We start from the raw sequence: 23,799 nt of genomic DNA on the forward strand, positions 1-23,799 counted from the left end.
GGCGCATAATGCTTGTGCTTGTGTTGAAGGAGCGTGAACGTGGAGAGAGCGTGATGGTTTGCAGTTGGGCTTCGGAGTCGGAGCTGGGGATCTGCTACGAAAACATCATAGCTTGGATCTTATGTATCGCCGACAGACCTTGAATGTCATGCTAGTCGGTCTGCTCGAACTGAGTGCATGCTGCTCTGCAGCCACAAACCACAGTCACTGCGGTCCGTGTTCCGTGGTCCGAGGTTGTAGCCGCCTCCCTGTACACGTTGGTCCCTGCTTTCCATTCCGTGGTACGCGCGACACCCCAATCCGAGGCGCGCTCTACGCGACGGACGCGACCCGGAACAATGTTTGGGTTCACACTCCGCTCGCACTAGTACACGCACACATCAGCGTTCAGTCACTGCTGTCGCGTGCATAGGGACCAGGGCCGTTCCAAGTTGCTGGAACGCTTCGCCAGCGTTGTCTTAGTGGTCGTTCTCGGGAGCAGCTGAGCACCGCAATGTTGTTAGCGCAAAGTAGTGGGAGTCTAGTTTCGATGAATGCTGTTGGCAGGCAAGTTTCGGCACACACGGCGCACGGCGCTGCGGTCTGCTACGCACGACATGTGCTAGCAATGTTCGGAGGAGGCACGAGTGGCCGATTCCAGGGAGCGTTGTCAAGGCGGTGCCACTTTGCTTTTAGCAGATTCACATGTCTGCCTAGCGCCGTTTCTCATGCTCAACAGGCTCTTGCGATATCCAGGGCCGAAGCCGCCTCCAGCACATCTGCACGTTCCGCCATTCCGACTCCGAGCGCCGAAGTCCGTATCGAGGACCATCGTGACCGAGGCGCGGACCGAACTGACTCCATACCCCTTGCGTCGGAGCGACACTTGCGTGTCGATGGAAGTCGGCGGGGTATACGCTCGGAGCGGGGTCGCGGAGCAACGTGCATTGTGGATCAGTGTCAGTGCCGGAAGAGTGCCAAGAACTGCTAAAGGTACTGATGCATAGACCCAAAAAGAGAAATCTAGCCTACTGCAGACAACCGCCGCGCGCGCGGTACTCGCCGGACCTAAGCAAGCACGTCTTGCCTACTCCTTCTTCCAGACCCGCTCGCCAGCAACCCAGGTCTCAGCGACGCCGCGCTGAGCCTTGCGGAGCGAGTCGAGGCCCTGCACCCACGGGTCGATGTCGAGGACACAGAAGTCGGCGCTCTTGCCAGGCGCGAGGGTACCCGCCTGGTCGTCGGTGCGCATCGCGAACGCAGCGCCAGCGGTGTAGTACTTGATCGAGGTCTCAAGCTGGGCTTTGTCAGCAAAACTTTCCTCTTGTTCTGAATTCAATCACTCACGCTGACACAGAGACGGGCGAGGTTCTTCTCGCGCTCGGTCGTCGGGTCGGGGCGGTTGGGGTCGATGGCACTCTTGTGCGTCGTGGCCGTGTACATGTTCGGCAGAGGGTGGTAAGGAGCGGTGGGGGCGTCCGAGCCAAAGGCAACGTTGGCGTTCTCGTCCTCAAACTCGCGCCACGGGAACATGCGGTCGCAGCGGTGGTCGTGGTTCAGGACGTCGCACCAGTTGACGACCTTGACAGGGTCTGCGTGGACGGGCTGCATGCTCGCGATGACGCCGGCCTTGGCGAGGCGCTTGATCGAGTCCTCGCTGACAAGCTCGAGGTGCTCGATACGGTGTCGGCGCTCCTTGGGGCCGTTCTTCTCCGCCGCAGCCTCGAAGACGTCGAGCGCCTGCGCGACCGCCGCGTCACCGATGGCGTGGCACGCGACCTGCATGCCAAGCTCGTCCGCGAGCTGGACAACCTCGGCGAGCTCGTCCGAGGGCCAGATGGGACCCGGGGTAGCGCCGTTGGGGTACGGCTCCGAAAGGTACGCAGTGCACGAGTCAATGACACCGTCACTAACGATCTTAATACCGGCAATGGTGAGCCAGGGGGCGAGGTGGGCGAGGCGCTCGCGGTGCGCGGCGGCAGTGCGCACCTGCTCCAGACGCTGCTCGCGGGTACCTCCGGGACGCATGAGCCAGTGGCACGCGATGCGGATGGGCAGGCGGCCCCCGTAGTCCCTGACCGCACCCTCGAGCGCGGTGAGATCCTCTGGAACAGTTGCAAGGTCGACGGCGCCGGTGACACCCGTAGCGAGGTACGCGTCGAAAACGCTCTTGAGCATGGTGACGCGCTCAGCGTCGCTCGTCTCGCGCACCAGGTACGGCCACACCGTCTCCATCACAGGCGTCTCCTTGACGTAACCCGTGAGCTCTCCGTTCTCGTCGCGAACCCACTCGCCTCCCTGCGGGTTCGGCGTCGAGTTGTCGATACCCATCGCCTTCAGCGCCGCCGAGTTGACCCAAGAGGTATGCAGACTGCTGCTGTCGATGATGACGGGGAAGTCCGGCGCGACCTCGTCGAGGTACTTCTTGTGCGGCATGCAGCCCAAGGCATCGTACTGGAACTGGCATCCCAGAACCATCTTCGCATTCGGCTGCTCCGCGCGACGCTTCTTGATAGCCTCCTGGACCTGCTGGATGTTCTTGCCGAGGCAGTCGACCTTGGTCAGAGCACCACCGAGCTGCATCAGGTGGGTGTGAGCATCGATGATACCGGGGAGCACGACGCGGCCGTTCAGGTCGATCTCCTCGGCTCCCTTTCGTCAGCAAGTATCCAAGCGCGCAACTCACGGCACCAGCGTGCTTCGCGGCATCAGCCGACGAGCCGACAAAGGTGATACGCTCGCCGTCGACGACAAGTGCCTCGCACTGCTTGTTGTCCGTCGAAGTGAAGATCTTTCCGTTTTTAAGAATCTTGACGCCCATCGTGTCTGTCTAACTTTGTCTAGATGAAGGAGGGAAAACGGCCAATGTCAGAGAAAGAGTCACCGATAGATAAGGGCTGGTGGGCGGCTAACAGACTCCAACGAAATTCGTGCCTCCACTTTCGGTGGAGGCCGTGAAAGCGGTGATACAAACGCGGCGTCTTGGGCGTCGGCGCGTCGGATGTATCCACTCCGTCACCAACCTTTTTTCGACGTCGCGTAGCTGGCGGCGCCGACCCCGACAAATCTCGGACACACCCGATTCTCCCTTTCCCCTTTGCCCGCGTGTCATGATGAACGGCGAATGCTTTGTTGATCTGATAACACAACTAAGCGCTCGGCTATATGCGTGAGTCAGCTGCATCAGCGACTGCCCACTATCTTGGAATAGCTACGGTCAATTCAGGCTTTCTCAAGACCGTCAGCCGACACGGCAACGCGGAGTTGAGGTTAGGAGAGGTCGGTCGGTCAGTGCCAACCAGGACACCTGGCTGTCCATGTTCACTTCGTCGAAATACTCACGGTCAGTCCGGCTTCTGTTCTCTTCCCCTTATATGTTTGGCTGACCTCATACCCAGGCTGCATGATGATGTCAGATGATCTGCAGCCGGAAGGGCCGCCACGCGCTGATCTCTCTGCGCGCTGCGCGGCCCGCTGATGTCAACTCTCCTCATTGTGCTGACGCTGACAAACGACGATGACCACCACAGCAACCGAATATCGGGTACTCTCGCGTTGCGGTGAGCATGTGCGCGCCTCCGTCTATTTCTGGTCCGAAGACGCCCAGGCGGGTCCCTTGCAGCCTATCACGTCCTCATGCTGCGGTCCTAAAAGATCTGCAAGACGAGGCGGCGCGCCATGCGACATTCATGATCCAGGTCCTGCAATTCACGTCCCAGGTTTCATCAAGCCTCTGTCAGCCGTGGACGCTTTGCTGTGTGCTCACAGCAACAGAAGTCGGCAGGCACCGCTTGCACCGTCGTCGGAGACCCGGAATGTCGAGGCGGAGCAACGATACGCAGTGCCATGCCATGCTCATCGTTGCGGGAATCAAGCCGTACTCGTGCCTCGCGTGGCTGATAGCTAGCGCATTGGCGCAGCTTGCGGTCGCTCGCGGGCGCTCGCCCCCGCGTCATGGCTCATTGCGCTCAATCATGCCGGAAATGCCGCCGGCCTGTCAACTGTCGAGCCAGGTTTGACGCCGGCGGCCAGAAGAATGGCTCAATGGTACGCCGCAGCGTGCTATCCCTGTTCACACTGTCACCGGGTACGCATATGCGGCGCCAGATGGCGAGTAGCTCGCGTTGGCTGCCCGTGCGCCTCCGAGCAAAGCAGGGAAGGTGAAGAACTGACAGGCTCTCGAAAACATGATAAGAGCTGGCAGCACAGTGCCTTCCCTCCGCAGATACAATCACATTCACACACTCATTACTATGTCGGAGCAGACACCGCCAGAAGCTGGCCCGGCCACAGCCCCCGCCCAAGACGGTCAAAACTCACGGCACGATGGACACAACGAGGATGAGCATTCGAATAAGACCAGCGCCACTACACTCCCTAAATTCAACGACGAGGAATGGACGTACGAGAAGCAACTGAAGGTGAGAAACCTCCCAGGGTCCCACTAACAATACATTAGGCTGACCAGGCGGCGTTGGAATCGAGAGGTCTCGACGCTGGATCCGGCCTGTCGCTGATCTGGGACCACCTCTCTCTTCGCGGTGTTGGCGGAGCGGAGGACGTGCGCTTCGCGTCCGACTTTGGCTCGATGCTAATGCCGTGGTTAGCGTGGTCGGCGCGCAAGCGCTCGAAGGCTCTCAACCGAGTTTCTAACTCGCACGACCGCTCCATGCATTGGAACAAGGGTGACCCAGTACCGAAGCGCGGCGAGCCGGGACTGCGAAAAGGTGAGCGGTACCTACTGAAGGACTTCAGTGGCGCTCTCCTGCCCGGCGAGATGATGCTCGTCCTCGGACGGCCGGGGAGCGGGTGCTCTGCATTCCTCAAGACGCTCGCAGGACAGACAGCAGCGTACGCCGGCGTTGAGGGCGCAGTGCACTACGGCGATGTCGTCCCGGGATCGGCTGAGGCGCGCCGCATGGCTGCCGAGATCATCTACGTTGGTGAGGAGGAGGACCACGACCCAAACCTGCTAGTGGGGCAGACAATGGACTTCGCCGCGCGCATGAATGTGCCCGCCAAGGCTGCGCGACCGCTCGACGCCGCGGGCGAGCCAGTCCCAGCCGCCGACTTCGAGGAGGACAACAAGCAGCATCTCCTTCGCGCGCTCCGCGTGCAGCAAACCCATGACACGAAGGTCGGCAACCAATACGTGCGAGGCGTATCCGGAGGCGAGCGCAAACGCATCACGCTCCTCGAGGCGATGACGGGTCCGACACAGATGATGTTCTGGGATAATCCAACCCGTGGCCTGGATGCCAACACTGCTGTGCTCTTCACAAAGTTGTGCCGCGAGGCAAGCGACGTCGCGAACCGTATCAATGTCATGACGCTGTACCAGGCTGGAAACGGGATCTATGAGCAGTTCGACAAGGTTTGCGTCATTGCTGAGGGGCAGGTGATCTACTTCGGCCCTCGTGCGCAGGCTCGAGCGTACTTTGAGAGTATGGGCTTTGTGCACGCCGAAGGTGCCAACACGGCCGACTACCTCACTGCAGTGACGGCGCTGAACGAACGTCAAGTCGCACCAGGCTTTGAGGGTAAAGTGCCCAACACGGCCGCTGAGTTCGCCACCGCGTACCGCGCGTCCGACACGTACCGCGCCATGCGGGGGCAGGTCGACGCCCTGCTCGCCGATCAGGAAACGCGGCGCACTGAGACGGAGGCAGTTGAGCGCACCGTCGCAGCGCAGAAAGCTCGACACGCGTTCCAGGCGCTCCCGCAGCGTCGGTCGTACCTCGCCCAAGCGAGAGCGACAGTCATCAAGGACTGGCAGCAACGCTGGGGGGACCAATGGTCGTTCTGGGCGCGCATGGTGACTACCTTCGTCCAGGCGTGGATCGTCGGAAGCGTCTATTACAACGTCCCAGACACGACCTCAGGCCTGTATCTCCGCGGCGGTGTGCTGTTCGTGACGATCTTCTACCCCGTCGTTCTTGGACTTTCGGAACTTCACGCCGCTTTCCAGGACCGTGGTGTCTTGGCAAAGCACAAGAGCTACAACCTCTATCGCGCCAGTACCGTAATCCTCGCCAAGGCGATTGTTGACGCCCCCATCTATGCTGTCCAGAACATCGTCTACGTCGCAATCTGTTACTGGATGGCGGGTCTGCGTGCGAACGCCGGCTTCTTCTTCACCTGCTTCCTCTTCACTTGGCTCGTGACAATGGTGTTCTCGACTCTGTTCCGCTCAGTCGGCTATGCGTTCAACGAGTTCAACGACTCATCGTGAGTATTCTCCTGGGGTTTCTCAGCTGACGTGACAGCAAGGTCGCCGGTACCATCTTCATCTTCTTCGTGGTGTACGGCGGCTTCGTCATCTACGTGCCCAGCATGAAGCCGTGGTTCGGCTGGATTCGCTGGATTAACCCGCTGTACTACACCTTTGAGGCTGTCATCAGCAACGAGCTCACGAACATGGACCTGGCTTGCGCGCCGCCAGAGCTGGCGCCGTACGGCCCACCCTACGCGGGTATGCCGCAGGGCTGCTCCGTCGTTGGTAACGTCCCCGGTTCGACGACTGTCAGCGGTACGGCCTACCTCCGCACCGCTCTGCACATGAACCGTGACCATGTGTGGCGCAACTTTGGCATCATCATTGCGCTTTGGATTGCAATCGCTGCGCTCGGCATGTTCTTCCTCGAGATCCTCCCCGCGTCCGGATCTAAGCAGAACGTCAACTTGTACAAGCGCTCTGGCGGACCGTACGCCAGCAAGAAGACGCCTCCTGCGGATGAGGAAGCAGGCGTTGTCGAGAAGGCACCTAGTAAGGCGAGCCAGGTGTCATCGACAGCGGGACAGCTCGGCGCGGAAGGCAAGCAGACGACATTCACATGGAGCGACGTGTGCTACTCGGTGAAGACTCGCTCAGGTTCTGACCTGCAACTCCTCGATCACGTGTCCGGCTACTGTCGCGCGGGCACGATCACTGCGCTGATGGGCTCGAGTGGTGCCGGCAAGACGACGTTGATGGACGTTCTCGCTGCGCGCAAATCGGATGGCGTCATTGAGGGCACAGTGAAGCTGAACGGTCAGAGCCTGCCCGTCTCCTTTCAGCGCACGACCGGTTACTGCGAGCAGCTGGACGTGCACTTGCCTCAGGCCACCGTGCGCGAGGCGCTCGAGTTCAGTGCGCTTCTGCGCCAGCCGCGCCGCTTCACGAACGCCGAGAAGTTGGCATATGTCGATGTCATTGTGGATCTACTCGAGCTCGGAGATATCGCCGACGCAATCATTGGCGAGCCAGGCAAGGGCCTTGGTGTGGAGGAGCGCCGCCGGCTGAGTATCGGCGTCGAGCTCGTGAGCCGTCCCTCGCTCCTCTTCCTCGACGAACCGACCAGTGGGCTCGACGGACAGAGCGCCTTCGTTGTTGTCGGATTCCTGAAGAAACTCGCCGCCGCCGGACAGGCGATCCTGTGCACGATCCACCAGCCGAGTGCGGTGCTGTTCCGCGAGTTTGACCAGCTGCTACTCATGATCCGTGGCGGACGCACCGTATACTTTGGCGACGTTGCTAAGCTTCCGGACTACTTCCGCTCGAAGGGAGTCGCATGGCCGGAAGAAAAGAACCCTGCAGAGGAGATGATCGACATTGTGTCCGGCGACGAGAGCATGGGAAGGGACTGGGCGGCTGTGTGGCTCCAGTCTGAGGAGCGACAGAAGATGCTGGCCGATATTGAGGAAATCAATGCGACAGTGCGCCCCGCTGGAGACGAGGAGGATGGGTATGAGTTTGCCGCGACGACCTGGACGCAGCTGCGCGTTGTGACACGGCGCGCGTGCATCCAGATCTACAGGAATACGGACTACACACGAAACAAGATGGTATTACACGCTGCCACGGGCTTGATCTCGGGCTTTTCGTGGTTCAAGATCGGCAACTCGCTTGCGGACCTTCAGAATCGCATGTTCTCCCTGCTCATGTTCGTCTTCATTGCGCCTGGTGTCATGGTGCAAACTCAGCCCAAGTTCATCAAGAACAGAGACATCTTTGAAGCTCGTGAACGCAAATCTAAGAGCTACTGTTGGCAAGTGTTCTGCTTTGCGGAGATCTTCGCCGAGATCCCGTACCTCCTGCTCTGCGCTTTCCTCTACTTCGTTTGCTGGTACTTCCCGTCTGGACTCGACCTGTCTGCGGGCGTTGCTGGCCCAGTCTATCTCCAGATGACGTTCTACGAATTGTAAGTTTGGACTGATCATCCTTGAGCTGACATTCAGCCTTTACACTGGGATGGGCCAGTTCATCGCCGCTTACGCACCGAACCCAACCTTCGCCGCTGAAGTGCTCCCTTTGTTCTTCGGCATTCTCATTGCGTTCACGGGCATCCTCGTGCCGTACCCGATGCTTCCGGCATTCTGGCGATACTGGAGTGAGTATTTCGCCTCAGTAGCTCGCGCACCCGCCTGACATTCACAGTGTACTACCTCGACCCGTTCCAGTACCTGATGCAAGGCCTATTGACGTTCCCACTCTGGAATGCACCGGTCGAGTGCAAGCCGCACGAGTTCGGACTATTCGACCCGCCGCCCGGTCTCACGTGCGGCAAGTACCTCGCGCCCTTCCTGACGTACGCAACGGGATATGTCAACAATCCGGACGCGACCGCCGCATGCGAATACTGCGCCTACGCTAAGGGTTCCGAGTATCTCGGCAACATGAACATCAAACGCAAAATCGACGGGTGGAAGGGTATTCTCATTACTCTGTGAGATCTGACGCGTCGCGAGAAGGAGACGTCACTGACATTATTACAGGTTGTTCTGTTTCTCGTCTTACGGGCTCGTGTTCCTCCTCCTGAAACTCAGGAGTCGCAAGACCAAGACCGCGAAGTCGTGAATAGTCTCTAATGCAATCTGAATCAAGCAGCTGTGCTTCGATGGTGGGTGGGTTCCATGACACCCGCACGGATTCGAGCAAGCATGAAGCCCATGCAGTGTGAGCTGAAGTCCTGTTAAGAGGTGTGGGTTGAGCCTGGAAGACAAGGATGTGAGGAGTAGAGAAGCCTCACAGCGATCACCGCGGTCTGTATCTGTTGGTCGGCCGATCGGGGCTATGCTCATCATGTGCCTCGATTCCACTAGCCAAGTGCCGATCCCGCAGCTTGCCACCCGGACGATGACAAGAATAGAACTGCCATCAGCCTTAAACCCCAGGAACGCAATGTCGTCGGAATGCGTATCAACTTAGCACCGTTCCTAGACGGAGACCATCATTGGCGTTGCTGTGACGTTGCCATAAAGAAGCCACACCCCACCTTGCTCCAACGTAATCCGACCTCACCAGACCGGGTCCTTGCCAAGCCCCGGCTCGACACTTCCAGGACTGCCCCACCCTTGTGCATGCATCATGAGCTGGTTCATGATCTACGCGACGCTTTTTGTGGCCGCCTGCCGCCCCGCGGTCAAGTGGTACAACTATGAGCCCATAATCCCCTTCCGCCAGGAGTGCAACGAGTGGGACGTGGGACCCGACGACGAGCAGCTGTGCAGGAAGTGGACCAACCATTACACTCGCAATCTCCCAAACGGCGCGTACGCGAATCGCGCGGGATATACGGAGAGATGCCAGGACGTGGGGAAAGCGTCCGAGGTCACATACGACTCCGACGTTCACCACTGCTTGGACTCGTGTCCCGACGGCCGCGATCTCTGTGTTATCGGCAAGTTGGCTGAAGGGGAGTGGACGAAGGTACCTACCGAGGGGATTTTAGCTTGGGCCGCCAACAAGTCGAGGACTCCTGTAGAGTATTCCTCTGAGCTGTGAGAGGCGCGTTTCTAAGACTGGTTTGTACACGCGACTTTGCTTTACGTTATGCGTAAGGTGCCCCATGGATTGATTAGCAAGTGGTGGTGGGGGTGGGACGGTGACATAAGATAAACCTGCTCCTGTTTGGTTCCGCAGGCTCGACTGCGGTTCCTGTTCCTGTACTCCAACTCGAAGCGTTTCGCATTCTCCTCTCTTCACGCTTAACTCCTCACGGCGCTGACGTCGCCGCTGCATATCGCGCTATCGGCTATTCTTAGGTTCAGCCCCCCGAGACTGCACGTGATGCGCGTTTTATCGATGGTACCGCTATAAAGCAGGAATGGTTGTTTGCCCTTGGTGCGGCCCGATCACCACCGCCGCAATCTCACTGATACTTATATCCAACAACGTGCAACCGCCCTCACCTTTCGTCGACCTCGATTAGCCCACCATGTTCTCTTGGGTGATAGCCTACGCAACGACGCTCTTCAACGCCTACCGCGTCTATCAGCTGTGGTTTCCAGCGTACAATATCCCGCGGCAAGAGTGTGATAAGTGGGCGTCTGGGATCGACGGCGTCAACGGCGACCTGTGCATCAAGTGGTCACAGTACTACATGTACAACCTACCGAACGGGGCATACTCGGACTTCTACCGGTACGGCGAGAAGTGTCGCGCGACAGGAAGGGTGGCCGTTATGAGCGATTTGGCGACGGACTTCACAGTCTTTGAGTGCATCGACGCATGTCCGGATGGTCGCTCAGACTGCAATATTGGCAGGTTAGCTGAACAGGAGCGAGCACGACGGGTGAAAAAGAACGGTTTCCTCTCCTGGAGAGCTGATACCCCGAAAGTCTTGTGAAGCAAGTCTCTCGCAGGTGTCTCAGTATATCTGTGTAACTGCTTTTCTATGTATAGTCTCGAATGGCAGTGTGCTGCACTATGACGTGATGCTTTCGACCGCTGCAGAGATGCATCAAGTGCATGAGACACACGCCACTATGGGGCTGGCTGTCTGTGGTAGTCTGGTATCAATGGTATCTATCGTTGTGGTCCGAACCGGATGTGCCTGGCCCGGCCGTAGTGAGATCGGTCCGGGTCGCACGTGAGGGACGCTTGTTTTGGCTCCAGGAAGCCATATAGAGAGCATCCAGCTCTTGGGCCAATGCTCTAACTCCAAGCTCCCAGCGCTCTTCGCCCGCCTCCTAGCGTACCACAACCATCATTCCCACCACAACCACCCACTCCCAGCCCCCACCCATCTCGAGCATGGACTGGAAACCCTGGCTGGGTTTCCTCATCGGAAACGCTGCCATCCTTCTAGGCTTGAAGTTCAGGCCGCAAACAGAGGTCGTGGACCCCCCCTTCACGATCTGTCACGAGTACGACGCCCCCAGCAAGCTCTGCGTGTCGTGGACCAACTTCTGGTCCAACTATATCAAGGATCCAGACGGCGCAGATCTCGAGGGCCACGCCAAGAAGTGTCTAGCGGCAGGCAAAGCCGTAGGCACGAGCGACTTCACCGCCGACTTTGACGAGCACAGATGCCTCGACTCGTGTCCTGACGGGAGCGATCACTGCCTGATCGGCAAGTTGGCGGATCCCAAGTTGAATCGCCCACTGACGGAAGAGGAGTTGGAGAGGGCGGCAAAGAGCGTGAGGGCTGCTATCGAAGCTGCGTCCGCGCTTTAAACCTCTGTACGTCCGGTTGTGAGCTCCTCGTATGTAACAGTTGCGGTCGATCGCCATGGCGTCATAGCAAGTGCACGTTTGTCAACGGCTTGCGGGTGTCTCGGGATGATCAGAACAAGAGAGGATCACTATCGGATCGGCAAGACACCGTATGTACAGCTTGAGGTGCACGTAATGCCGCCTGCCCTCCACCTTTGAGGTTCGTCCCGGATCGCCGTCGTGCTGTTGTGCGATTCACCAGCGGGATGAGAGACGGTTAGTATAGCCAAGACGTGCCCAGCGCAGATCTTATGCATGTAGACACCATTGCTGTACGTCTTCCCGCCCATCTCTTCGTCGAAGCGGACGCATTCGCTCATCCCGCACAGCTCAAACACCTCCCGCACGCCCCCCCTGACCCCGCTCTCATCGCCCTGATCCTTCAGGAACCCAGTCTTCTTCAGTTCCTTGGCAGCAGCATCATAGGCGTTGAATGCACTCATGAGCGCGAAGATGGGCCAGATGACGAACTTGTACCCCATGCGCTGGGCCTCCTTCGCATCAATGAGCGGCGTCACGCCTCCATTGACCATGTTCAGGAGACAGGGCGTGGGAGCCTGGTCTTCAGCATATGCATTCTCGGCGGGTGAACTCACCAGCTCCTTAGCTGCCCGCTCCATCTGCTCTTTACTCGTCATGCCCTCGAGGAACGCCATGTCCGCGCCAGCAACGACTGCCTTCTTCAATCTGTCGATTGCGGCGTCGAATCCGAGAGACTGCAGCGCATCCGTGCGCGCGATAACAACAATGTCGCCGACCTTCTTCCGCGCCGCATCGGCCGCGCGAATGCGGGCAAGGAATGTCGCCTCGTCCACAAGCTCCTTTCCGCCAAGGTGACCGCAGCGCTTCGCAATGACCTGGTCTTCGAGGTGCAGCCCGGCAACTCCAGCGAGGATGTAGCGCTCGACCTGGAGTCAGTACTGGCTGGTGAGGAGGGCTTACAGTTCGCGCAACCATGACTGGTCCGCCGTATCCCGTGTCCGCGTCCGCGATGACGGGCACATTCCGGTCCAAGCTCGCTAGCATCGCCGCGTTTCGCACCATGTCGTCTGCGGTCGCGAGGCCGAGGTCGGGCATGCCTAGGGTCGAGATTGCGGTTCCCGCGCCCGTCATGTACAGCGTGTCGAAGCCGTTCTGGAGACAGACACGGGCGCTGATGTCAGCAGTGAATGCTTCATGGTCGGAGAGCATAGCCAGCAACAGAGCTCACCCGAGACCATCGTACACGCCAGGAGAGACGATGGTGCGGTCCTCCCTCAGCATGGCGCGAAAGCGCGCTGCAGCGCTGAGGGGCGTATTTGTGTTCGCCATGGTGAATGTGGATGAAATAAAGTCAAAATCTCGAGCAGATCGCTGTCTGATTGAGGAGGAATCTTTGCCAAGCAGGGGCTTATCGATACTTCCGCAGGCAGAAGGTGCGGATTCGCGTGCGGGAGTGCTCAAGCGAGAGGCCGATTGTGGGCGTTGTGAAGAGGAACAAAGAGGTCTAGGAATCATGGGGAGCGCCCACCGCTGCAGCTGCGGCTGACGTAGGCACGCGATCGGTGTCTTGATAGCCATCCCGAACTCCGCCATGGGGCCTTTCCCGAACCTCTATTCCGCATCGAGCCCCCTCTCCATTCCGCACTCACAGTCGGCTTCGTGCGCTTCCCGCGCAACGCCAGACAACATTGGGGTGCGCACAAGAGATCTCGGTTGAATTAACCGTTCAGCACGCTCACTGCAGAACTCCAACCGATATATATTACGCCGACCTCCGAACGCCCCGCGCTAAACCTCACACACTGACGCCAACCACCATGCCTCCCCGCAACCCGGCCTTCCGCTCCGTCGACCCCGACACGACCCCCGAAGTCAAGAACCAATACACGCAGGCTCTGATCCACAACGGTATTATCTACGGAAGCGGCACAATCCCGTGGAACCGGGAGCGCCAGATCGTCGGAGACAACATCACCGATCAGGCCGTGAGCACCTCATCCAGACACCCACACTAATGACAGAAACAAGTGCTGCACAACATCGATATTGTGCTGAAGGAGAGTGGGAGCTCGGCTGGATCCATTTTGAAGCTGAACTGCTATTTACAAGACTTCAAGCGTGACTTTGCGGCATTCGAGCAGGTCCTTAGAGAATACTTTGGAGAGCATAAGCCGGCACGCATCAACCTCAACAATCCCCAGTTGCCGGCGAACTCGCTGGTGGAGATTGACTTCATCGCAGCGGTGGAGGATAAGAAGTAGACTCTGTAGCTTGTATAGAATGAACACGACTGTGTAACCTTGGCATATTGCTTGGTCGATGTGTTGAGCGCTTGTTGTTCCTCTGAATGAGAGCACGAGTGCCGGATACATCACGACAACGGATACAAAGTTCAACATGCGTTACCAACCAACATCTCACTTGCTGGCCTCGTTCTTTTGACCCATGGCGGGATGTAACTGCTGTCAGCTTCCTACAAGCCATGACTCACGACCCAGACATAGTAATCCTTCACTTTGAGCCCACCACTGCGATCGAAGACCATCTTGCCAGCCCAGCAGAGATCTCTAGCGGAAACGCCGTCCTTACGATCATAGTCAATTGTACCCGTGAGCATGGCGACGTCGGGTTCGTCCTCGTTGACATAAATGCGCTCATGCTTATGCACACGGTGATCGAAGTTATCCCACCCCTTGGCGCGGACTGAGCGGATACCGTCTCGCCCTTTAGCACCGACCGTGCCCACCAGGAAGGACGCGTCGGGCGTGAACAGGGAGCAGTATGCGTCGTGGTCTGGGTCGTCGGAGAGGCGGTAGAATTCGCTCACAAAGGCCTTGATGTCGCTGGGGACGGACATGACGTAGGCAGGGGAAGGCCGGCGGAGGCGGCTTGACGGCTAGTGGATGCTAGTGTTGTTCGGTGAGATAGGCTAGGCTAGTGCTTCAGCTGGCGGGCGCTAGTGCTTCGGTCGTCGGTGTCGGGCTGTCAGCAACGGTCAGTCATGGGCATGTCTTCGGCGACGGTATATGTAGAGTTGGGCCGTGAGATCGGCGAACCTTCTTGGCTGGCTCGGCTGTTGACAAATGGCGAGAGTGTGATCGGTTCAGCCGTTGGTACCTCTGGAGATCGTCATTCCACCGTGGCTGGCCGCTTCCGCATAGTTCTAAGGTTCATAGAGAGAACTTTCGCGCGAGTGTTGCTGTGAGAGTGAGGTGGTGCGGAATCGTCGGTCTTCCCCGTGGGCCATCCTTGGCGTCGGCTGGGGCCACATGACCACATGACTTTCCGACTTCCGCGAAACCCGGTTCCCCAGATGTCCCTTTCTGTACCTTCCTGTGGGGGAAGGTAGTTACGCTCACTTCATTCCGGGCAGAAATGAAGCCGAGGCATGCGGTACATCTAGGACTGGGACTTAGCAGAGAGAACGCAGGATCGAACAGCCAGAAGCCGTGATCCGCACGTCCAGAGTCTAGAATTCCGCACCCTTTCCGCAACGCCTCTGCGTCTATTGTTGCCCGATCTAATGTCGGTAAACTCACTCCGGAGAGAGTATGCATCATGTGCCTGCGTCACCGCCGCACCAAGCAACTGCGGAGAACAGGCGCCCGGCATCCTCCATGGTCACACTTGGGCGCGTTGGTGCCTTTATTAACTCCGAGCCGAGCTGGCACGAATGGTATATAGAGTTAGCGGAGGCGAGCTGGGAACTCTATCAGCTACCACCTTCCCTAGCACAACAACAATGGGACCCATCCACACACCCCGCGCATCCACCCCAGCACCGGAAGACAACGAGCCCTGGGCCAACCTGCCGTACCACCGTGAGTGAGCTCACCACGAAGCAATGCTAATGAGCAGCCGGCTGGGGCAACAACTTCCGCTCCGAGTCGATCCCCAACTCGCTCCCGAAGCAAGGCCACAACCCCCAAGACCCACCCTATGGTCTGTACACTGAAGGCGTCACCGGGTCCGCCTTCACCGCTCCTCGCGCGAAGAACAAGCGTAGCTGGCTGTATCGCGTCCGTCCCTCTGTCGTGCATGAGGCGTACGAGCCGTATGAGGGCAACGCGGGCCTAATCTCCGACTTCTCGCGCCACAATCCCGAGATCGTCGTAACACCTCAGCAGATGCGATGGGACCCCTTCACCGTTAAGGGCGCGCGCGGACTCGACTTTGTCGACAGCCTGCGGACCATCGGCGGCTGCGGTGACTGCCAGAACAAAGACGGGATCGCGTACCACTTCTACGAGTTTGGGCGGGACATGGAGAAACGCGCCCTCTACAATGCCGACGGCAGCTGGCTCTTCCTTCCCACCAAGGGAGAGCTGCTCCTCACCACCGAGTTTGGCAAGATGCACGTGCCTCCCGGGTTCCTGGCCGTCATTCCGCGCTCCCTCAAGGTCACCGTCTCACGCGTGGGCGACACGGCCAACGAGACAGCTACAGGCTATGTGATCGAGAACTACAGGGGCAACTTTGAGCTCCCCGAGCTGGGTCCGATTGGCGGCAACGGACTCGCGAACCTGGAAGACTTTGAGACGCCACGCGCAGCGTACGAGGACGCGGACGAGGAGTGGACCACGATCGCCAAGTTTGGTGGTTCCCTTTGGCAGTACAAGCAGGACCACAGCCCGTACGACGTCGTGGCATGGATGGGCAACTACTACCCCTACCGCTACGACATGAACAAGTTCAACACGATGGGCGCGCTGAACTATGACCACCCCGACCCCAGTATCAGCGCCTTGCTCACCGTCCCCACCGAGCAGCCGGGTACTGCTGCTTTCGACCTGCTCTGCTTCGGACCCCGCTGGCAGGCCGTCAGCAACACGTTCCGTCCCCAGTGGTTCCACCGCAACATCATGCCCGAGTTCATGGTCACGATCAAGGGATACCCGTCGCCCAAGGACGGAGCCAACCTCCACAACGTGTCGAGTGCCCACGGTCCGAGTAGCGATGTCACGAACGCGGCGAACACGATCCCGCCCGGTCCCATGTGGGTCGGCGACGGTGGAATCATCTGCCTCATGGAGACGTACCTTCCTCTCAACCTCACGAAGTGGGCGCTCGGGGACCAGCTCCAGAAGGACTACCACAGGGCCATGTGGCAGGACATCAAGAGGCATCACTCGCTGCCGGCCAAGTCCAGCTAAAGCGCTCGCAGTGATCCGGCGGGCACAGCGCCGCCAAAGTCAGAAGGGGATAGAATCAGTAGTTGTTAAATGAATGAAGCCTATGTTGTAAGCGGGTTCGAGATCCTCGCCCATCGCACATGACGCGTCGTCGAGCGCAACGGAAACGTAGCCGCAGTTTGGCTGCAGCGCAGTCGGGTCGAGACCATGAATGCCAAATGACGAGAGGCAATCGGTTGAGGCGAGACGACTGCGCGGGCGAGAGAGCGGTGCGACGACCGACTGACTGGTGGGAGTGCAGTGTAAAGATGTGCCTGCGCGCGCAAGGTGAAGCAGATCCGATCCTGCCGGAAAGGGACGCGGGTCAGGCGGTCAAAGCGACTGCGGGATCTGCGTCGTGCCTGCGGCATTCGAGAGCTGCGGCCGATAACCATGACCCGTGCAAGGTTTTGTCGTTGTTGCGAACTTGCGAAGTCGTAAAATCAGCCGGCCTTCCGACCGGAAGCAACCAGCTGCGCAATCTAGAGACCGGGGGCAGAGGCACGGGTCGCTGTAGGTGTGCCAGTAAAAGACTAGAATGGGCACTTTTCTATCGGAACGAATACAATGGGCAGTAACGCTGCTCGTCAGGGTCCCTCAGGATGGTGCAGGGCCGAGGCCGGTCAAGTCACGTGCATTCAGGGTGAGACACGTTGCTCGCGATCCAAAGGGGACTGCTCACCATCGATGTCTCACTTCACCTCACCATGTCTGGCCCCGTTATCGAGGCCCAGCTCAAAGCCAAGCTCACAGTGGGCTCTGAATTCGACACACGCGACGCCGCACAGTGCGCTGCTGAGCTGCTGTGCAACGAGCAGAGGACAACTCGAGCCACGACCCGCCAAGAGACCTCCAAACCGCTTAGGTGTGTCGTGGTCTGTATCACGACCTATGAGAAGAAGATACGCTCGGTGCAAGATACGCTCAACATTGCATTATGGGTCCAGCTCACTGGCATCAATTCGGGCGAGTGGGCCTCAGGCCGTCGGCGTACCATTGTGCAGGATCGCGACAGTCATTGGTGCGGATCACGCTGCACGTTGTATTGGAGTAGACATTGGAGTGCGCCGCCGCCATGCATCACGCTGTGCACCGGACGAATGGTGGCGCCGTCCGCTGTGCAGGAACTCGGTCTGCGGGAGCGATGGCCCGCGCGCCGCCCGCGCGGACCGGCGCGCACGTTTGCGGGAGTCGGAAGCAGGCTGAGTCCGGTGAAGCTTGCGACACTGGTGTTACATGCTCGGTGCGGCGCAACTTGTAGTGCCGACGGAGGTGTCGATCATGCATGCAATTCCTTGACCGAGGCCGTGACCGGCTGCGACAATGCCTAACGAAAGGTTCAGTCAGTCCTGTCAACTTGTTAGGTGTGCCAGAGTGGTCGTAACTATCATGCATTCCCGATGCTGTTCGCGTGTCTATGAAATGTCCGTATATGATGTTTACAGCTTGACGGGGTTGTTGAGCTGGACGGTGGCCTGGCCACCATTGAGCTTGACCCAGATGATGGGGGGCTCGGAGCCGACCTGGTCGGTGCGGCCGCCGCTGGCTCCGCCGCCGGGAATCGTGATGGGCACCTCGGCAGGGCAGTTCATGTTGTCGGCGTGGACCTCGACGTGGGTGATCTGGGATCCGTCCGCGTTCGTCTTGAACACGGCGGACGGCTTGCAGCCGTCCAGCGCCTGGCGGTCGAGGAAGTACTGCGTGAAGTCGTCGTGCTTGAGCGACACGATCGGCCAGTTGGTCACGCGCGCGACCTCCTGCGCCGCCTCGACCCAGCCCATCACCCTGGACATCTGGCCCGTCTTGCAGACAAGCGACGGTGAGTGAGGCCGTTGTGATGGCGAGCAGCGCTCATATGACATCATTGACCCTATTGCACGTGACTTAACCGGCTGCGGTCCTGCACCACCCTGAAATACCCTGACGAGCAGCGTTACTGCCCATTGTAGTCGTTCCGATGGAGAAGTGCCCATTCTAGTCTTTTACTGGTAGGTGTGCATGGATCTCGGGCTCCAGTTGGCCAACCAGCGTCCGTGAAGAGGTGAGCAGGTGACTGCGCAGGATATCGGGACCCCGTACGAGGCTGACGAGGTGACAAACAGCAACACAGGTGAGATGTCGTGCGATAGGCTGCGCAGCGCGGTCTGTTGGATGCCTGGAACGATTCTATTCGCAGCCAACCAGCCTGCGGGTCGGCGTCTTGGCACACCAGGCACGCGGCGTCAGTGCTGCGCTTGTCTATTATCTGATACCTCGTTGTTCGGGTTCAGTGCCCAGAACCATGTTGGGTGACTGAGTCGAGCACCTGAAGGCGTCCCCCGCGCAGTCAGAGTTTCGCTCTTTCCATCAGGGTCGTTCCGATCTCCTCAGGTATCCTCCTGTTCATGACTACCCAACCCGGTCTATCCGGCAACAACGGCACAGGGCCATCGCCGGACAGCGCACCTTAATGCAGTCCCAACTCTATTCCAGCGACTGCGCGACAGCGGCTCTGTCTCAGCTGGCCCGTGCACCCCCTGTGGAATGCTGAGGCAGATTGCACCACCTTCGTCGGTCGTGTGCACATCGCAGCCGCTAGCGCAGCTGACACAGCTGGCTGATCTGATTGCAAGCCGCATGCAGGGAGCGCGCCGTTCTGCCCGTTTAGCGTCGACTAGTGCAGGCGACGACATTCTAGCGCGTATTCCAGCAGAGGATGAGCAAATAACATTCCGGCGGAACACGCGCCCGCATCTGATGCGCAGCTGCTTGCACTGCAGTTCTGCAGCGTAGCATGCATGCGTTCAGGTCAGCTGGCGCGAGCTAGGCGCAAATTGACCGAGCCCTGGCCGTGTTGCAGTGATGAGGTGATTCAGCCGTGCTGTGACAGGCAGAGTGCCGCGGGTAGCTCGGAAAACCACGTCGGTATATAAGTCCAGCTCTTCGCCATTCATGTCCCCCCTACTTACCACAGCACCCAGCCTCAGCACAATGAAGGCTGCCGTCCTGCTTCCCGTTCTGGCCCTCCTGGTTTCGGCTCATCCGGGCGAGGATCACCGCATCGAGGCGCTCGAGCGCCGCGCCGCCCTTGAGTTTGTTGGCAAACGCTCCCTTGCTCACTGCGCTGGCGCTCTTGCTGAGCGCGGCGTCAACGCGCGCAACCAGATGCGCCGACGCGCATTCCTCGAGGCTGCGGCTGAGCACCAGAAGCTTCGCAAGAGGAGCTTCGACGATGTGCTGAACAAGAGCCACAAGAGCAACCTCACGGGTATCACTAAGGATACCGACCCCGCGGAGCTGTTCAAGGGCGAGCACCTGTGCACACTGCACCCCGAGACGACTGAGGGTCCCTACTGTGAGTCAGAGACTGACACTTAAGGGAGTCAAAGCTAACAGCTAGTCGTCAAGGGCGAGCTCATCCGTCAGGATGTGCGCGACGACGAGCCCGGCGTGCCGCTTTACGTCGACATCCAGCTGATCGACACGAACACATGTTCTCCACTGTCAGGTGCTGCGCTCGACTTCTGGCACTGCAACAGCACTGGCGTGTACTCGGGAGTCAGTGCTTCAGGCAACGGAAACAGCGACGCGGACGACACCAACCTGGATGCGACTTTCAATCGCGGCATCCAGGAGACCTCGTCCGACGGCGTGGCCCAGTTCATTACAACCTTCCCCGGCCACTACACCGGACGCGCGACGCACATCCATATCATGTCGCACTCGCCCGGCAAATGGACCAAGCTGGCGAACAACACAATCACGGGCAACGTGCAGAACTCGCACGTAGGCCAGCTCTTCTTCGACGACAGCCTCATCGCTGAGGTTGAGAAGCTCGCGCCGTACAACACCAACACCCAGCCTCTGACAACGAACAAGGAGGACTTCATCATGGCCGAGGAGTCGGCTGATGTCGACCCTGTGGTCGAGTATGTGCTCCTCGGCGACAGCCTTGAGGACGGCATCCTCGCCTGGGTCTCTGTTGCCGTCAACGCGAGCGCGAGTTACACAGCCCGCCCCGCTGTAAACTACACCGAGGATGGAGGCGTCGTCAACCCTGGCGGCGGCATGGGCGGAGGTCCCGGCGGTGGTGGTCCCGGATGTGGAGGTGGCCCGCCTCCCGGAATGAACCTCACGGGCGGCCCTCCCATGGGCATGGGCAACGGCTCCGCCAGCGGTCCGGGGGGTAACGGTACCATGGGTGGATTCGGTGGCATGAAGTGCGACAACTCGACAGACAACTCGACGGATGCTGGCGCCGCCGGCAGCGCGCCCCCTACTTTTCCAGGCTCCAGCAGCTCTGGGTTTCTTGTCTCCCCTTCTGCTACTCCCTCTGCTGCTCCTGATGTGAGCTCGGAGGCTATCCCGTCCCCCACTCCCTCTGCAGGCACCGGGGGCGAGGGTCAGGCTCAATGCACCGGCCGCCCCGGCAATGGAACGCACGGCCACGCCGGCAATCACAGCAACCACGGTAACGGCGGCCACCGACTCCCAGCTCCCGGCCAGAAGATGCGCCCGAATCGCCACCAGGCGCACTGGGAGTACAAGGAGCAGTCGAAGTGGCAGCAGCAACAGGCTGAGGATGAAGAGGATTCGGACTCGGATTCCGACTCTGACAGTGACAGCGACTCGGACTCTGACTCCGACTCCGATGACGACGAGTAGACCACTCGCTCCTTAGAACGACCCTAGTCCGCAGCTCTGAGTATTGATCTGTTGATCTGAATTCTAAGTTTGAGCGTCCGCATGCATGTCGCTCTTTATCCCTTTCTCTGCACTGACCCCGTTGTGCTGCGGAGGTCTGGACTCGGGCTCAGAGCCTTACGCCAGTACGCCAAACGCCGTCCGCAGCTCCGTGCGAGGAGAAGACACAAGTTCGGCAACTTGAAAATTGACCGAATTTCGCAGTCGCTACGGCTGAACTTTGGCCGAAGCAAGCGAGGACGACTGCGCCTCGGGATGTATTTCAGTTCAGGTGTGCAGGGGTACTGCGAGGGGCCGCGAAACCGTCTCTGCGTCTCCATATCCTCTTTTGCGCACTGTGATTCTGGTGCGTTTCTGATTCGTTAAGAAGTCGCCCGCAGGAGGTTGGCTCGATTATGCAGAGGGCTCGTATCGATTGCGCAGTCTGCGCAGCGATGTCGATCTCGCACACGACCAAGTCCAGATGTTGACTGCGCACAAGCCTCTGCGCCCAACCGCGATCTACCACTGTGCTCTATCCTCTGCCTCGTATCGCCGAACGAGATGACCAGATCGCCATTGCGTAAGCACAAGTCGGGAGATGGCGACAAGAGGGTCGGCGACCATTTCCCCAATCACATTCTACCGTCATCCCATCCGAGGCTCGCTGCCGTATTGGGAGGACAGACGCACGCCGCGTCAGATCCAGTTGGCGTTAGTGAGCGCTGTCACCCCTGGTAGTGTCGTGAAGTGGCCACAGTCGGAGTTCGGTCCAACATTCCACTTGTCCAAATTCAGTCCGATCACATCAAGTTGCACGAACTAACTTTCAAATCCTTGCTCTCTTGGCTCCAAGGCACCAGCGCTATGCCATCCTGCACTCAGCCTTGCTATTTCTGCATATCACGCACACTTCTCACGAAGTCTGCTCCTCATGCGGCTTGTCACCACGCGTCTTGTTGAAGTTTTCAAACCAGTCATCGTCGTAGGCTATGACAGTAACATCGAGCGTATTCCCGTTGAATGCGATCGACCAGATATCGCAGCCGGCGCGCTCAAGTCGGATCAGTATGTTGGCGACGGACATTTGCTCAAGGGCGTCGTAGAAACCAGACGGCTTCGTAAGGCTATAGCGATTGTTGATGTTGAGTTTGATGTCTGGGACCTGAGGACCAACATAGCGGTCCTCATCTTCAACGGGGCTTTCTGAACCGGAAAGGGGTGACATAGAGTGCGGGATGTGGCAAAGATAGGGCGTAGGGTAGGCAAGGATGTAGTCCAACCGGTATGCAAGCGAGTCTCTATGAGCAGAGGGAAATGAGGCAGAGAGAACATCGTTACGTGGTGCCTTTGTAACTTGAATACAATAATGCGGAACTCTTCTGGCAAGCGAGTCGGAGGTATTGACTCCAGAAGACCTGCGCTTTCGATTAGGTCCCGTACTACTTTCCTCCGCACTCATTGTCGGACCTTACGACTTGGAAACTCTCTGCCGTCTCGGTCAGGCGGATCCGGCCGTGAAGAATCGTACTTGTCGAGCCAGTACGGATCGTAAGCGTTGACGGTCACATCGAGGGTGTTGCCATTGAACGCTATGGCCCAGACCTCGCAACCGGCTTTCTCGAGGCGGAGCAGCACGTTCGCAACGGACTGAAACTCGTGCCCGTCATAGAAGCTCGCGGGGTGCGTTCGCGAGTTGCGGTTGTTCACGTTCAGCGTTATGTCTGGGGTGCGCGGGAAGTGCGGAGCGTCGGACCGGATGAGAGCGTCTGTTCCGGACTTGACGGCCGACAAGCGCGATTGAGGCTTTAGTTGTGTCATGCGTCGATGGGTGGATGGATAGTCGGAAGGATTCCTCGAAAACAAATGAGGGAACGTGGTACCGAGTGGGGTTCGTGCGGAGCGCTTCGCATCAGCTGACCACTGCTCTTGCCCCAGGTGACTACCAGACTACCGAGCTAGGGGAAGGTGTGTGGTGCTGTCCGTGTGCCTTATCGCGACCTCGGGAGGATCGGCGATTTTCCGTAGGCTAAAGAGCAACCATCGAGCGCGTCGACTAAAACGAGGTTATTGGTTATAGATAGCTAGCCGCTCATGAGCGACAAAGACGAGATAGCACTAGAAAAGCTCAATGTGACTCCTCCCAGCGGTCAACGGTCATACGAGCCCGCAGGCGTTGAGGTTGTGCTGTATATAACAGCACTCCCAGCACCCTTCCCCGAAACGTAAACTGCCTTAACAACATGGCTTCACTTCACATCACCCTCCTCATAAGCTGTCTTGCCCTTGTGAGCGCCTCCACCACCGGAAGCAGAGGTCTCAACCCCCGCGACAACGGGATGGTACTTCGGTACAAGCTCCACGGCTGCGGCTCGAAGGGCGAGGTCCCTGACCATTGCTGGAAATGCCAGTGTGGCCCTGTCGGAAACCTGAAGTGCGGCGATGAGTGCAAGGCCGCCGGTTGTGGCTGCGTCCCAGTTTGAGCTGCTCAAGGGTAAGTCGTCGGCGAAAGGGAAGGCTGATCACATC

General features: G+C 58.9%; 10 protein-coding genes across 10 annotated transcripts; 5 read left to right on the forward strand and 5 right to left on the reverse strand.

The window, feature by feature from the left end:
- Positions 1–1,066: 1,066 nt before the first annotated feature.
- Positions 1,067–2,800, reverse strand: A1Q1_01415 (hydrolase; the record flags this gene model as incomplete). Its single annotated transcript, XM_014324454.1, has 3 exons — positions 1,067–1,276; positions 1,327–2,556; positions 2,666–2,800. 3 exons carry the CDS (start codon positions 2,798–2,800, stop codon positions 1,067–1,069), a joined length of 1,575 nt encoding a protein of 524 aa, XP_014179929.1.
- Positions 2,801–4,232: 1,432 nt separating this feature from the next.
- A1Q1_01416 (ABC transporter) lies at positions 4,233–8,815 on the forward strand (the record flags this gene model as incomplete). Its single annotated transcript, XM_014324455.1, has 6 exons — positions 4,233–4,400; positions 4,448–6,192; positions 6,246–8,159; positions 8,197–8,348; positions 8,396–8,684; positions 8,734–8,815. 6 exons carry the CDS (start codon positions 4,233–4,235, stop codon positions 8,813–8,815), a joined length of 4,350 nt encoding a protein of 1,449 aa, XP_014179930.1.
- Positions 8,816–10,993: 2,178 nt separating this feature from the next.
- A1Q1_01417 (uncharacterized protein) lies at positions 10,994–11,416 on the forward strand (the record flags this gene model as incomplete). Its single annotated transcript, XM_014324456.1, has 1 exon — positions 10,994–11,416. The coding sequence occupies one exon, from the start codon at positions 10,994–10,996 to the stop codon at positions 11,414–11,416; it is 423 nt and encodes a 140-aa protein (XP_014179931.1).
- Positions 11,417–11,544: 128 nt separating this feature from the next.
- Positions 11,545–12,766, reverse strand: A1Q1_01418 (uncharacterized protein; the record flags this gene model as incomplete). Its single annotated transcript, XM_014324457.1, has 3 exons — positions 11,545–12,357; positions 12,398–12,608; positions 12,666–12,766. The coding sequence occupies 3 exons, from the start codon at positions 12,764–12,766 to the stop codon at positions 11,545–11,547; spliced, it is 1,125 nt and encodes a 374-aa protein (XP_014179932.1).
- A 488-nt stretch (positions 12,767–13,254) lies between these two features.
- A1Q1_01419 (endoribonuclease L-PSP) lies at positions 13,255–13,698 on the forward strand (the record flags this gene model as incomplete). The annotated part of the gene is made up of 2 exons (XM_014324458.1): positions 13,255–13,422; positions 13,555–13,698. The coding sequence occupies 2 exons, from the start codon at positions 13,255–13,257 to the stop codon at positions 13,696–13,698; spliced, it is 312 nt and encodes a 103-aa protein (XP_014179933.1).
- A 212-nt stretch (positions 13,699–13,910) lies between these two features.
- Positions 13,911–14,294, reverse strand: A1Q1_01420 (uncharacterized protein; the record flags this gene model as incomplete). The annotated part of the gene is made up of 1 exon (XM_014324459.1): positions 13,911–14,294. The coding sequence occupies one exon, from the start codon at positions 14,292–14,294 to the stop codon at positions 13,911–13,913; it is 384 nt and encodes a 127-aa protein (XP_014179934.1).
- An 885-nt stretch (positions 14,295–15,179) lies between these two features.
- Positions 15,180–16,590, forward strand: A1Q1_01421 (uncharacterized protein; the record flags this gene model as incomplete). The annotated part of the gene is made up of 2 exons (XM_014324460.1): positions 15,180–15,258; positions 15,296–16,590. The coding sequence occupies 2 exons, from the start codon at positions 15,180–15,182 to the stop codon at positions 16,588–16,590; spliced, it is 1,374 nt and encodes a 457-aa protein (XP_014179935.1).
- A 1,457-nt stretch (positions 16,591–18,047) lies between these two features.
- On the reverse strand, positions 18,048–18,581 carry A1Q1_01422 (extracellular serine-rich protein, putative; the record flags this gene model as incomplete). Its single annotated transcript, XM_014324461.1, has 1 exon — positions 18,048–18,581. One exon carries the CDS (start codon positions 18,579–18,581, stop codon positions 18,048–18,050), a length of 534 nt encoding a protein of 177 aa, XP_014179936.1.
- A 997-nt stretch (positions 18,582–19,578) lies between these two features.
- On the forward strand, positions 19,579–21,252 carry A1Q1_01423 (extracellular dioxygenase; the record flags this gene model as incomplete). The annotated part of the gene is made up of 2 exons (XM_014324462.1): positions 19,579–19,942; positions 19,988–21,252. The coding sequence occupies 2 exons, from the start codon at positions 19,579–19,581 to the stop codon at positions 21,250–21,252; spliced, it is 1,629 nt and encodes a 542-aa protein (XP_014179937.1).
- Positions 21,253–21,985: 733 nt separating this feature from the next.
- On the reverse strand, positions 21,986–23,091 carry A1Q1_01424 (uncharacterized protein; the record flags this gene model as incomplete). Its single annotated transcript, XM_014324463.1, has 5 exons — positions 21,986–22,053; positions 22,098–22,135; positions 22,191–22,571; positions 22,628–22,688; positions 22,746–23,091. 5 exons carry the CDS (start codon positions 23,089–23,091, stop codon positions 21,986–21,988), a joined length of 894 nt encoding a protein of 297 aa, XP_014179938.1.
- Positions 23,092–23,799: the final 708 nt, after the last annotated feature.

The sequence above is a fragment of the Trichosporon asahii genome (genome assembly GCF_000293215.1).
Source record: "Trichosporon asahii var. asahii CBS 2479 unplaced genomic scaffold scaffold00050, whole genome shotgun sequence".
Taxonomy (NCBI): Eukaryota; Fungi; Basidiomycota; class Tremellomycetes; order Trichosporonales; family Trichosporonaceae; genus Trichosporon; species Trichosporon asahii.